The 14,301-nt window shown below is 39.5% G+C and overlaps 1 protein-coding gene across 1 annotated transcript in view; it reads left to right on the top strand.

Annotated features, from left to right (window-relative positions):
• Positions 1 to 14,301, top strand: part of XYLB (xylulokinase) — an 82,921-nt gene that overhangs the window by 21,690 nt on the left and 46,930 nt on the right. The window contains exons 13-15 of the mRNA XM_054639079.2: positions 997 to 1,112; positions 3,353 to 3,426; positions 4,782 to 4,878. Coding sequence (XP_054495054.2) covers positions 997 to 1,112; positions 3,353 to 3,426; positions 4,782 to 4,878 — 287 coding nt within the window. The remainder of the gene's footprint in view (positions 1 to 996; positions 1,113 to 3,352; positions 3,427 to 4,781; positions 4,879 to 14,301) is intronic.

The raw sequence follows: 14,301 nt of genomic DNA, 5'->3' as shown, positions 1-14,301 counted from the left end.
TTCATAATAGGAAAGCAGATACTGAGGCATTTTTCTGAATAAATGTTACACTGCTGTTCTTTCTCTGCAGCTTAACATGCAGTTTGGTGGTGGCCTTGGCAGTGCTGAGTTAATCCTTCCTGCTCCTTCTGTGTAGTAATTTTTGAGCTGACCCTGCCCCTTTGGCACCAAGGCCTCTCTATTTCTAGAATATTAGCGTTAATAGGGGACCCTCAGTAGAAAATGAATGCCTGAGCTACCAGACAGAATATTTGTATAGAAAACTCAAATAGCTTCAGCTGGTGCTACTGAGCAAGTTCAAGGATTTCCTTGCCCTCATTTTTGATATTTCTGTGCCTCTTCTGCTGAGCTGCTCTGATAACTGTGCTGGAGAGTGTTCAAACTGCTTCCCCCTGGGTTCAAGTCCAGTGCTGCAGTATTTTGCAGGAGTGTGATATTCACAAAGAAGGTGACAGCATGAACTGTGCAAAGACCATAAAAAATGAAGAGATGCACATTTTACTGCATGTTTTGCTAACTGGCTGTGGTGCTTTCCTTTGCCAGATCCTGGCACAGAGCTAGACCTCATCATAATTCTTGTTGGACCCAAGCTGGTTCCATACAGGTACCATGTTCCTGAAATCATAAATGCAATGTGGGGACGCTCCTGCTGCTCCTTGCAGAGCCATCTCTGAGTGGTGGCAGGACACCTCTCTGAGGAGGGGTCTCAGCTGTGCAGAGCTGGGTTTGGCATGGCCTGCCATGGATCTAACCTGACTCACTGGAGAAATGCATATCCCCATCTCTGCACTGTGCTCCCCAGAACCCCCTGGAAAAGCTTTCTCTTGTCTTGCTCTTCCTTCTCCATCTCCTTTCATAATGAAGTGTTTATATATCTAACTTGCCCAGCTTTAATTCAGCTGATAAACTAAACAACAATGTCAAGTAAACAAAATGCTTTTAAAATCTAGAGCTAAATGTTTTGGGAAATACATGTGGTGTGTTTGTGTGTTTCAGTTTTAAGAATGGCTCTCTGATGAGAGAGAGGATCAGAGATGAGTGTGCTTCAGGCTCCTGGGATGAATTCTCCAAAGCCTTATCATCAACTGATGCTGGAAACAGTGGAAACTTGGGTATGAACCTTAGCAGGGCTGGGACTTGGAGGGTTTGCTTAGACTCATACTGCAGTAGGTGTTGTACCTCCTTTTTACTTGGGTCATCATAAAGGTCAGGAATCAAGTTAACTAGAGCAAGAGAAATTCCTAATGTGTACTTGGAAATGCTCTGTTGACAACCTAAGCGTCATCACAGTGTTTTCCTTCAATGTTCACTGACTAAGAAAATTATATTTATGGATCTCCTGTGGTTGTTGGAAGGGTGTTAGTAACATCTTAGCTGTAGAATGTTTAAAACTAGTAATTTCTGAAGGAGGTTTTCATTAAAGTTTATTTCTTTTTCTGAAGACTGAAACCAAGTGAATTAAGTACCTCCATATTATTTCTTAGTCATTACCCTAGAATCTTGTTCATGCATGTGTACAAAGCAATGATGTCAAGGGATGCCTGGATTTCCTGCATTTTCCCTAGTGTGTGTCACAGAATCATTTAATCCCTGTTTTTTTCCCCCATGTTATGGTTAGTAAGTGAAATGTAACAAAATTCTGATGATAGAAATATTTTAAAAATACTGTTAATCTCATGGATTTGAAGTTTTTCATTATTTTCTCTCCCAGAGTTTAACATTTTACAAGTCTAATATATAGCTCTGAAATAAGCTATTGAAAAGTGAGCACATGTCTAATCAAGATTAAAATGGACCCATTGCAGAGCAGGGTATGAAATCATCACCATCATCTCAGGTGTGAATTGATATAGGTAAAATTAATGGAAAAATTATAGGCAGCAAAGTTTTTAAATGTAGATATTTAAGCTATGGAAGGGTTCACTCCTCAGCCAAGTGAATTTAAGGTAGAGCCTCTTGACACTTTGAGATTAGATTTTTCATTTTTAGAAGCTCTGTTATGTTGTCTGTCAAATCCAGTCTCTGTGGGGTATTAAAATGACCAGGAATCTCTTTTCACTAGAAGACAAATCAATTCTAGTGTTTTAGAAAATGGGAAGAAATTATTCTAAAACCCCCAAGTCAGCCAGTTTAGACAATATTAAAAAAATTGGAAGTTGATGAAAATATTGTTACTGAACCAGGACAGTGCCTTAAAGTTTTAAAGCTTGTGTTATACTCACTTGAATATCTCACTCTTCTATAAAATGGGTGTTTCATGAAAGTCTATGTACTAGAATAACCTCTGGGTGTATCTGTAACAAATGCAGTAATCTCCATAATTTAAGTGCCTGGGAGGAGCAAAGCAAAGGCATAGCTGGTTAAATACCCCCCTTTTATTCCTTGTTCCCTGTGCTCCCTGTGGTGTGGGGAGGGGCCTCTGGAGAGGTTTGGAGGTCAGGATTGGAATGTTGAGATGTGCTTCCCCTGCAGATCTGTGGCACACAGAGCTGCTTACTGGCAACTTTGCAGAATGTTTAACCAGAAAGGTTATGTGTGCTAAAGCACAGGATTATTTTGGGTTTTATTTTGCCACTAATCACAGGTCTGCTAGGGCAGCACAGTTTTGTTCCAAGGTTAGAACCTCAGAAACTCTCCTTAGTTTCTTAGCTATTTTGTTCAGTTTTTCTGTCCTCATTTTTTTCCTGGTCTTCTTTCTTGAATATCTTTTCTGACCAACCCACAGAAATCTTTGTCTAGCTGCCTACAAAGCATTACAGCATTTCTTCAGATCTCATCAAAACTATTCAGAGACCAGCTCTGCTTCGTGACTTAAAATATCTGATGTTCTCTAATAAGCTCATGAAATCTAATCCAGGGTATGAAATGTTCCAATATTCCTGTACTCTTCTTACCAACTTCCCATTTTTTCTGTGTTTTTTTTCTCTTTTCACCCTTGCATATGACCTACTCAGAATATTTCTATTATGAGTTATGTATTAGCTGTGTTGCATCCACCACAGTAGACACATTTGCAAGTATCCTCTCTCGTAGCCTTGGTGTTTATTAAATTTTTGGCATGTTTAATATCCACATTTGGGAAACTGGGAGAAATATAGAATTATAGGTTATCCTGAGTTGGCAGGGATTGTTAAAGTCCAAATCCTGGCTCTGCACAGGAGAGCCCCAAGAATCCCACCACATGGCTCAGAACATTAAGAAGCTGATGTGTGGACTGAAATTAGTAAAGAAACAGGCTCATATGTCCAAATACATGATAAAACATCTATTATCATTTTAGCTGTGTGCAGAAATAAGATTGCAGCTTTGGGCCTGGGAGCAAACATGACATCTTTAATGTTTCTTGATGCAGGTTTCTACTTTGATGTGATGGAAATTACTCCTGAAGCAGTTGGGGTTCACAGATTCAACAGAGACAACCAAAAGGTAGTAATAATCTGGTTAATGTCTCAAACTTTGAAGGAGTGCTGTCAAGGCTTCAATTCTTTGCCATTATGTATTTTTTCTTTCTGTCTGAAATATTTGCTGTCCAGTTTCATTTATTGATGCAAGTCCCTGGAATGATTTTCATAAGGAAGTATTTGGTCTGTAGCTTGAGAGCATCTACAGAGCAATGTCTGAACTAGAACTTATATGGTATTTTTTTCATGATATACTTTCTTTACTGGAAAATGTGGATTTACTGAAACCAACGCTGTCTTTGAGACAGGATTAACTTTAAGCTTACTGAGAACTTAGTACATGTACATGACTTGGTCCTTGTTTTTTAAATTTTAAACACATAGATAAGGGTGTGTTGAAACTGTGGGCTGTAATATTTTGTCTATATATGTGTGAACTTAAAGACCTCATTTTGCTGTCCTGCATGACTTGGAGTAACCTGCAAGTCACAGAATGGTATTTAAGTAAGCTCAGGCTGAAGTCCAAGTGGAATAAAATAGAAATTAAGTCATGGGAAGTTCTTTGTATATTGTTGTTGTGTTTTTTTTTTTGAGGAATGGCTGTTGTTTAAATGCCTGGCTTTCTGGGTGGTACTGAAACTCAGGAGCTGTCTTTGATCAATCATGGCTCCCAGTCGATCAGACCTCACGTAGGTGAACAGAGATTGATGCTATCTGGTGTTTGCAGTGCAGCTCTGCTCTCTTAAGTGTTGGCTGTTAAATGAATGCTTAATCACTTCTAGCTGTTACACAAATGTAGGCACTTACTGCAGTGCGTGGAGAAACTCAACTTCATGTGAAGGATTCCCTCTATTTGTTTGCAGTTCAATGTTCTCCTGCTTCTGTTGCCTCCTTGATGAAAGGACCACAAATGTTATGGATGGAAACAAAATAAATTAATGAAAAGACTACGTGGTTTCACTTTTGTGCAGACAGAAATAGATTTAGACTTCTATGACATTGCTTAATTCATCTGAATTTTATATAATTTTATCTTCTATAATTGCTTTAATTTTATATTTCTGAGATATTGATTCCTAAGCAGCTCTTGGTGCTGGGAAATGCCTGGGGAAGGGTTTACAACTTGCCCTAAACTTCTTCCCATTGTGCATCAACTTCAAGTTTGATGTATTTGCCAACAGCATTGAGGATATGGGTTGTGTTCTCTGTCATGAGGCTTTAGGTCCATCTTGTGTGTATGAGTGAAGAACTGGGCCTAGATGAGAGCAGACTTGAGGGTGAAGGCAAAGAGAATCAACCATAAACCTGTTTTTAACCACTCTGCAGCTTGGCAGTGTGTGCTGGGTAAGGAGTTGTTAATTCATTCCCCCTTTGGTACAGGTTCCAAGGTTTCCAAAGGAGGTAGAAATACGAGCACTGATTGAAGGGCAGTTCATGGCCAAGAGGATTCATGCTGAAAAGCTGGGATACAAAGTCTGTAAGTATGATGAGAACTAACTAATGGCACTGGGGGCCAAAGGCAGTAATGTCACTGCTGTCATCCCTGTCCTGCCTGATGGATACAGAAACTGGGATGAACTCTGAGTTTGGTCTCTTGGAAAAAATATTGATGGTGTGTTGGGTGCAAGTTTTTGTAGATGGTAACATTAGAAGGACCAAGGAGGCTTAGCTTTAAGAAGATTTCTTTTTCAAGTATTCTTGCTGTTTCATTGTTTCTGAGCTGCAGTGTCTATTTTTAAATAAGAGTTTGGCCTTTGATAGCTTGTTAAGTGAAAAGACCACCAGCCTTCTGCCTGAAGCACAAGACTGTAACTCAGAAAAATCTGAAATCTATGTTCAGTTCTTAGATCTGCCATTAGCTGGTCACACACCTTTTTACCTCAGTTTTCTGTTAATAAGGCAGAAGCCCTTTCCCTGTCTTGTGATTTAGACAGCCAGAGCTCTAGCTTCCTAGAACTTAGGGTATGAATGGTTTTTAGCACATTGGAACAGCAAAGTCAGCCAGTATTTTACCTAGGAAGTGGGTTCAGATCATTACTAGGTGTAGAATTATACAAAAATAATAGAGGCAAACCTGTAAGATTTTTATTGATGTTTTCTGACAGTGTGTCAACCAGTGGTATCTTTAACATGCTGAATTAACTCATCTAGAGGATTTTTAATAAATATTTTATTTCAAAAAATCATAGTATTTTTATTTACATCCTGATCTCCTTCTTCACAAGTCATTCCTACCCCCAGGCTTTTATCAATAATCATGAAGGACAGAATATTTTTACTGTTTATTTTTATAAGAGAACTTCAGGAGCTGAAAGTTGAAAAAATGCAGAGATCCTGGAACAAATCACAAGGCTTGACAACACCACCTCATAAATTTATGTTGTAAAGGTTTTTGTGTTATATATTTTCTTATATAGTTGAAACTGTATTTATTTGTGGGGATTATTTATGGAGACAGGCAGAGTTTCAAATAGACTGTGTTTAAAGTGCCTGTTTATCCTTCATTCTTAGGTTCTGCTGCACCAAAATCTTGGTTTATACAGCCCAGGAAGCTCATGGCTGAGGATACTTTTGCAGTCTGTAAATGTCAGGGGTTAGACAAACACCAGAGTGTGAGAAGAACTATTTGGGATATCAGACAACCCTGACACAGGAATAAATGGGGATAAATTATCTGCAAATACATTTAGGCTGAGTAGGACAGCCAAAAATCCAAATAGTTTTAGGATGTGGCTTAATAAGCTTTGAGAATATGTCATTAGTATTTTTTAAAATGCTGTAGATGCCTACAGTGAAAAAGAGACAAGTGTGATTGGATTATATTCCTATGGATTCTTTGGAATGTTAGATACTTTTTTGTTGCATCCCTAGGGCCTTTTAGCTATTTGGTAACTTAACAGATGAGTTGCTTTAAAAAAGAACTGCTGTACATAGTGTAGGCTGTGTGCATCTCCCACTTCTCCTCAGTGGTATTATTTAAATGTCATACTTTGTTGTTTGTGTAGTGATGGCAGGCTCACATCTGCATTTGTTGTGTGACAGCTCTGAAAACAGGGTGTGTTCTCAATGTGTTTCAGGGTAAGGATGAGCATTGTGGGAATTACTCCAGCATTGCCAGACTTTGTCTTGTTTAATAGCTGCTGGTTTTCAGGCTGCCTTTTTTTTTTTCTTTCCTTTTAATGTGATTTAAAAGCTTATTTATTTTTTGGATTAAATATGCAGTCAGGACCCTTGTGTTTATTCAATTCCTTTTAGGCCTTGCCTACATGGGGGATTTACTTTGATATTTCCAGGAATCAAGCTGATTTACATTCAGAAATATAATCACAGCAGGGTAAATCTTGGCTTTTTTTTTTTTTTTTGTTATTGCTGTTGTTTGCACTGATAGGAGAATACAGTAAGAAGTGCTCACAAGCTCTGGAAGGTTCTATGATGACACCCATTAAATCAATGCATGAGAGAAATGGCTGTGGCACGGTCAGTCACAACAAATGCCTTGGTGGGGTGCCCTGAGGTTTGTGTGGTGCTGTCACAGTGGTGCATATGAGTCAGAAACCTGGCTAAGAATTTCCCTAGCTCTGGCACCAAGGTGCTGGAAAATGATTTTGGCAGCTCTGAACCTGCCTCTCTGTTCTTGGGCCAAATGCAGTTTGGATGGTTGTAATCAGAAAAGCAACAGCGTACGTGAGAGAGAATTCTGTAAAAACAAACAAATAAAAACTGCCATATAGAGTTCTTGGTTATGCACTGTGAACATGACAAACATTAGATAATCCCTTAGAATTAGCTCCCAGTTAATTAATATATTATCTTGGAAGGAGCAGTATTTTGAATCCTCAGTCTAGCTTGTGCTGTGGGAAGGAATGCAATGATGCTGAAAGAGCTTTTTATATGTGAGCTTTCATTTCCAGCTGGATGTGTCCAGCACATTATAAATCTGATATAAATGACAAATAATAGTTTAAAATGCCCCTTAAAGCAGCTCATGTGCTGTTTGTGCTGCCTGTGACATGAGCTCAGATTTCAGTGTGGCTTTGGTGCCAGTAGAGGGCAGGGGATTCTGTCTCATGAATTTTGTGTCCGGGGATGGGACGTGTCAGCCTTGCTCTGAAAATGGCACACAGTCACCAGATGATCCTTAGGAGAAAGGTTAAACCTTATATTAATTGTGATTTAAGGGCTTTCAAAGTGTGTGTCACTCTGTTCTAATTGCTCTAATCTTTCTCAATCAGGTTTCAGAGGAAATCATTCAGTAACACCCTGTATCCTGTTTTGCTTATGTGCTTAAGGGGTGGACTGAGTGTTGAATCTAGAAACAAACAAGTGAAGTTTGGTCTGTCCCTGTTGTTTACATCCTCCCATTCAGAGATTCATGAAGATAAGGTGAGGGTTTGCTGTTCTGCCTTTATTTTCCTGAATTTTGATGGTATCATAAACGCCTTCTATTTTTTCACTTCCTTTTACTGCTTGCAGCCATCCCCCTTGGAAAGCCAAGCTCTCAACTGCAGTTCAGAGGCTGGACTTAGAGACAGCCATTCTTGCTGCATGGTTAGGGGACTCTCTGAAGTCAAAACCATGGTAACTTTGTGGAGAAATGACAGTGTCTGCAGCTCAGTGACACTGGTGGTCACAGCAGCTATAAAGCTGTCAGTGGTACAGACTGATCTGCCAGTATATACTTCAATAATCGTGATGATCACTTCAGAGTTGCTTCTGTTCCTGACCAAGCAATCCTAAACTTCTTCCTAAAACTGACACTGGCTGGAGAATGTTGCCATGGTTCTTGCTTGGACCTAGTGAGGCTGTCCTGGAGAAAACCCGCAAAACTGAATAATTTTGGGGGCAAAATCCATTCTCCACCTTACTGATGGGTGAAGTAAATATGACATGATGCATGTTACATATGCTGAAGGAAAGCAGCACACAGGTAAAGGCTCTGTGCTGATCACACATGTAGTCAATAAACATTTAAATTACATTTTGCTCTAGAGTGTAGGAACCTTCATGACAATGGCAATCTGAGCTCTGGGCCAACACATGTTGGATCAGGTGTGTGCTAGAGTTGTGTTAAGCCAGCTTTTGTGGGACTGCAGCAGCAATTAATAAATCCTGCCACGTAGGAAGGCTGATTATCTGGGATGGAGTCTGTGTTGAAGCTGTTAACTTTGGACAGAGCTTTGTGGCTTGTTTTTGTGCCTGTCAGTGACTCCATAATACTCCAATTGCCCAAGGTGCTGTTCTGTCCCCTTTATACCTTCAGGAATCTGATTCTGCCACCTGACTGTGCTCAGCAGGGGCAGGTGGGTAGAAGGTGCCACATTTTATGAGTGCAGGCTTTGTCCATAAAACCTTGTGTGTGTGAATATTGTGTAATTTATAGTTTCTTACATAAATCCATCGCTCACAAATGATGTTGGTGCCTTGAATACTAGAGACTCTATTGGTGCTTAAGTGCTGGCTGGGGTGACACTGACATGCCTGGGGCTTTGCACTGCTCTGAGAATCAGCTGATTTTTTTTTTTTCAATGGGGTGCATTCTTGGAAAAAAATAGCAGTCCTGAAGTGCTAAGAAGAAAAAGAGGAATGTCAGAGCATGCTGGGCTTGATTTCTCAGGGATTAGAGTGGGGACTTACATTTCTGAAGAACTCAGCTCAGTTTAAGATTACATGAGGGTAAACCCCAAGGTGATGAATTTTCTTTTTCTTCAGGTGATGTTTTCTTCTGATGCTCTTCTCAGCAGGCTGGAGGTAGCAGTAATGTGTGGCTTTTTTCCTGCAGGGAAGGCAGTCTGATGGAGTCAGGGATGCTCAGAAAATAGAATCAAGGAATCATTAAGGTTGGAGAATTCCTCCAAGATCATCATATCCAACATTTGACCCAACACCACCGTGCCCACTAAGACATCTCATGAAATGACATGCCTACATGTTTTTTTAACACTTCCAGGGACAGCGACTCCACCACTTCCCTTGTTCCAAACCATCACTTAGTACAACATGGAGCAGTTGTGTTTCATTGTTCCTCTTCTCATGTGGAGGCACAGAAACCCAAAGGTGAGACCTGAGGCTGTTACTCCACAACAAAATATTGGATTGGAGGATGCAGTGCCTCTCCTTCTTAGCAAGGCAGGGTGTCACTGGTCCTTGGGATGCTTCAGGGATGCCTTTGTGCCTGGCTGTGAGACAGATTTTCCTGTTGGTGGTTGTCCTTGACTGTCTGGCATTTGTGACTGTGCTCTCCAAAACTCCTGTGAGTTATTGGGAGCATGGGGATTCTTGTTCTGTCAGCCTTTGCCTGCACTGCTGAGTGTGTGTTTACTCCAGTTGTAGCAGTGTTTTGGCTGAAATAAGGAGCACTGGGAGTGAGGCCATTTTGTAGTTGCATACAGATTAAATTGATGTTTATGCCCTGTGGGATTTAAATTTCTTAGAGAAATCAATACTAAAATGTTGTGTTGGCTTCGTGCTTGTCTCTTGCTGTTTGCTGCTGAGAGTGCTGATGGTGTTTCAGCAGCACGAGGGTGCTGGCTTTGTTAGGGGCCTTTTGCTTCAGCAAGCTTGTAAAAACAGTTTAAAAATTATTAGAAGACAGTGACAGGTTGAAGATTTCTTTTTGGAACAGTAGTGAATAGCAGTAACAGCCAGATTCAAATGTGGAACAGAGATGGGGCAGAGTGTGCTACTTGGCATGCAGTACAAACAGAAATGCCTTGCCATTACATCTTAAACCTACATTTCTGAGGGAGGGGTGTTGGCTCAAAAAGTACTTTGAAATTCATCAGAGGCAGGATCTTCCTCCTGGATAAGCCAGTCATTCTGCTGCAGAGGATATTTGTATTTTCTGATGAAACTTCTGCCTGATAAGAGTGCCAGTGTGAGATGGGCAATAGCTTGCCAAGAACTTGACTCTATCCACTTTTATTTTTCACAGAGCATCAGACTTCTATCACGTAGCTGAGCCTTCAAGGCATGATCAAGCAAGGCTTGGTTTTAAGCCAGTGATCTGGAAAGGTTGGTTAGCTCATTACCAATTCCCTGACCAAGTATTTCACAAAAAATTGGCTTTTTATTATTACTTGGCTCAGGAGAGTAAAGTATTAGTTTAACTAATTTTTCAAGGGTTAGATAAAATGTCTCTGAAGGAAATGACCTCATGTGCTATAAGGAAGCTGCTGACGTGCTCTAGAATTTTTCATGCAGAGGCCATTGTCTTTCTTTTATTTGCTTTATTGTTGTCATACATATACAGGAAACACAATGAAGACAGAAAATCTGAAGAGTTAATAAAAAAGATTAGAAAGGGTACTATCTGTCTTTCTTTTCTGACACCATGATAAAATGCTGTCATTCTTTGAACAATTGCTTTTAATGTTTGGTCAGCAAAAGACCAAGTATGTAAATGGTTCAATTCCTGTGCCCTGATGTTGGGAGAGATTGTTTATGGCTCTGTCAGTGGATGTACTGTTCAGGCAGTACTCAGAAAAATAGTCAAGCTGTCAGATTGCTGGGTTTGTTAGAGCTTTGTGGATCTCTGGAAGCTGGGGACCTGGAGATCAGCTGGGTTATCTACTAAATCTCCTTTTATTGCTTGTTTTTTGAGACTGATCTACAGTTTTAAATCCAATTAGATTAGCAAGGGAATGACATGACTGCAGTCTATAACTGCCTTCTTGGGGAAAGGAAACTTGATAGTATAGGACTCTTGGGCCTTACAGACAGAAACATTATGGTTCAATAACTGGAAGCTGAAAGCAGGCAAACCTCAAATGACAAGGAAGGTGCAGATTTTTAACAGAAACTGAAATCAAACTGCAGCAATTGACAGTGGTGTAGTGAATTCTTTAGCACTGGCAGTTTTAAGAACAAGATTTTTTCCCCCACCCTAAAATTAGGTGCACTGATCTAAAGAGATAATTTGTTATAGAAGAGTGAGTTTAAAAGGTGAGAGTTGTCCATTCCCTCTTGGACACATGGCAATCTGTAAGAAAAAGAAAACCTGATTTACAGCTATATAACACTGCTGTGTAGTAATCATTTATACCCATAGCAGCTTCTGGTATCACTGTAAATGAAGGCCTGTTTTCATAATCCTTCTGCTTGTAAAGTACTACATTTACCTCTAGTTGACACTTAGTCAAATGCTACATATTTATTACTTTAAATCTTTCTCCTGGTGTGTTCCTGTATTTTCATTTTTGTTGCTCAAATGTGACAGTCCTGTTAGTGAACTCTACTCAGCTCTCCCAAGACTTTCCTAGTCCTTCCAGCTGTTTTCTCTTTTTTTTTCCCCTGTTTTAAGGTTATTCAGCTGCTTTTACACATCTCAGGTTATGCATCGCTCCTGAGCATTGAGTGTCTCAATGCTTTCAGCTGCATCAACCCACACTTGAGGTTTTCAGTGTTAACAGGGGTTCACACTAGACAAGCCATTCTTTTCCTGCTTCCTCTATTTGCTTGCACATACAGGGATTTTTAGCTGTGATTGCTGCATGAATTTTAGGCAAGGCAATTTTCCCTTACTTGAAAAGAGATTTCTGCCTAAATTTCAAAAACAATTTTGGATATCTAAAGCTTTGTTTCCATCCAGATTTTGATTTCCAGAGGACAGCTACACAGTGCTTACCCAGATTATCTCAAGGAAAAAAATAGCCTGCCACCTCCCACATTTCTTGTTTAAGTAAGACCCAAGTAAAGTTCACACAATTGTGGACAAGAGTTATTTTGCTTTTGACTTGCATAACTTCAATTCTCTTCAGACATGAGGAATTAATTTGTGCAACTTTTAAAATTTTTCGTATTTCTGGCCTGTGTTTTTCAAGACCACACATGAAGGGAATTCTTTAAACTATAATGTTATTTAACCTGTGTGTGGTGTCTAACTTATGCACTAGCACAGATATGTGTGGGCAATGTAAAATGACAGGTATCAGCCCCAAGGTTTTCCCAATCTCAGTTTAGTCCCAGTGTAAAAGGTGGCAAAAGGTGGAAAGTTAATGAAAAACAACCTTCAAGTGCACTGTGTACTTCTCCAGTTGTCTGAGGTAAGAACAGAAATGTGTTACCTTTGGAGGCAGGAATTTGGGATCAGTGAAAGGACCAACCCAAGGGAGAAAATTGTGTGTGTGTAAGAGTGAGATTAGAGCATCCACAGAATTGAGATCCCAGCTTCTGGACAGTGATATAACTTTTCTCTTTGATGTTCAAAAGGCTGGACTTGCAGTGACCTCCAGCTTGTCAGTGCTATAACTTTCCTAGCTGGAAAATCCAAAGAATGGATAAAAGAGCACAAAGAAAGTTTGCTTGAATCTGAAATTGTCTTCTTCTGACTACAGTTAGAGTGATTGTACAGCATCAGACAAAGTAAAACTAAACTCAGGAGTACCTGCTGAGCATTGTACATCAATTACTACACAAGTAGAAAGTGAGTTTAAAAATGGCCACTTCTCTACCACTTCTTTTGGTTTTAAAGTATTTGTGTTCCATTTGGCAATATCTGAAGATTAATAAGAAATGTCAAGAAATCTCTGAAAGCTGGAAATTTGAAATTAAAAATAGAAGTATGAATATACATACAAGCAAAGAGTAGATTTGTAATGGTTTTATTTTTCATAGTATCTCAAAGTGAATTAGTTCTTTAGAGAATACTTCTACTGCAGATAATTTCACTTGTCAATATTTATTGACGTTCCTAAACCGTGGCTTAGCACCTCATGCTTCACCTCTTATTGTGCCTATTTCCATGGAATCTTCTGAAATGCATATTTATTAAACATTTTCAGAAGATCTGGTGGGTGGAAGTTCAATTAGCTCCTGGTTGTAGAAATCAGCTGCATCTTTCTCAAATATAAACATTTTCCATTTCCACTTTTGCAGTAACACTAACAAATGAACTGACTTGTGAACATGTTCAGTTTCTAAAGTTTGAACACGTGAACAAGTGAACACATTCACTTTCCAAAGTTTGTGTGCTTGTCTATCTTGCCAAGGCACTCCATCATTTAGGGTGCTCTTATAGCTTATTTTCAACAGCTTAGTATCACTTTTGTTGCATTTTAACAATGGGTTTTGTTGGTAGAGGGCTTTGTTCCCTGGAGGTATCCAGGTCCTGGGGACTCCATTTCAGGGCATCCCTCCTTTGTGTTTCCAGGAGAGGTCACTCAGCTCCATTGCCAACATCTGTCACTGAGCAGGGTTGTAGTCAGGATTTATCTGTACACAGCCATTTTCTCGGTGGGAAGCTTAAAACATACAGAAATGTTGTATATTTTGTCCTGTGTGGCAGCAGCCCTGTGAGTGCTGTTGGAATGAAGGTGGTCACTGGTCACAGAGCCTGAGGGATTTTGAAGGATATTTTCAAAAGCATCCATTCTCTTCACCTAAGATGCTCTTGACTTTTTTTTTTCCCCCTGTGTTTATTCTGGTCAAAAATGAACTTTTTGTTATTTTGAAGTAGTTCTAATTATAATGGCAATACAAATGTACAAGTGAAGAGCTGCTTGACTAATCTCTTCAAATTAAGAGCACTTCTAGTTAAATGACTTAAGGTTACCTGCAAATGAACAGTTTTACTGCTGAGAGAGTGATACAAAGCTCATATGGTGCACTTATTTTGTGAACACAAAGGCTTAGTACCCACTGAAATGGAGGTGAACATCTGAAACCATTGTCTTTAAGTATGACACATTAGAATAAGAAATTGCTGGCGTGTCTGTTGGAAAATGTGGAACTTTATTAAAGGAGTTATTTCTTGCAGTTTACTTATAAACAATCATGTGCATCTGATGCTTTGGAGCAATGCCACAAAATTGTGAAAAAAGTGATTAAAGAGATGGTGTCCCTAAGAGTTTCACATAAAAGGCTCAAAGAACAATTACCCAAGTTGAATGCAGTGTTTTAAAAA

The sequence above is a fragment of the Agelaius phoeniceus genome, chromosome 1 (assembly GCF_051311805.1).
Source record: "Agelaius phoeniceus isolate bAgePho1 chromosome 1, bAgePho1.hap1, whole genome shotgun sequence".
Classification (NCBI taxonomy): Eukaryota; Metazoa; Chordata; class Aves; order Passeriformes; family Icteridae; genus Agelaius; species Agelaius phoeniceus.
The sequence above is the reverse complement of the archived record's forward strand: the minus strand, read 5'-3'. Positions and strand labels throughout refer to the sequence as shown.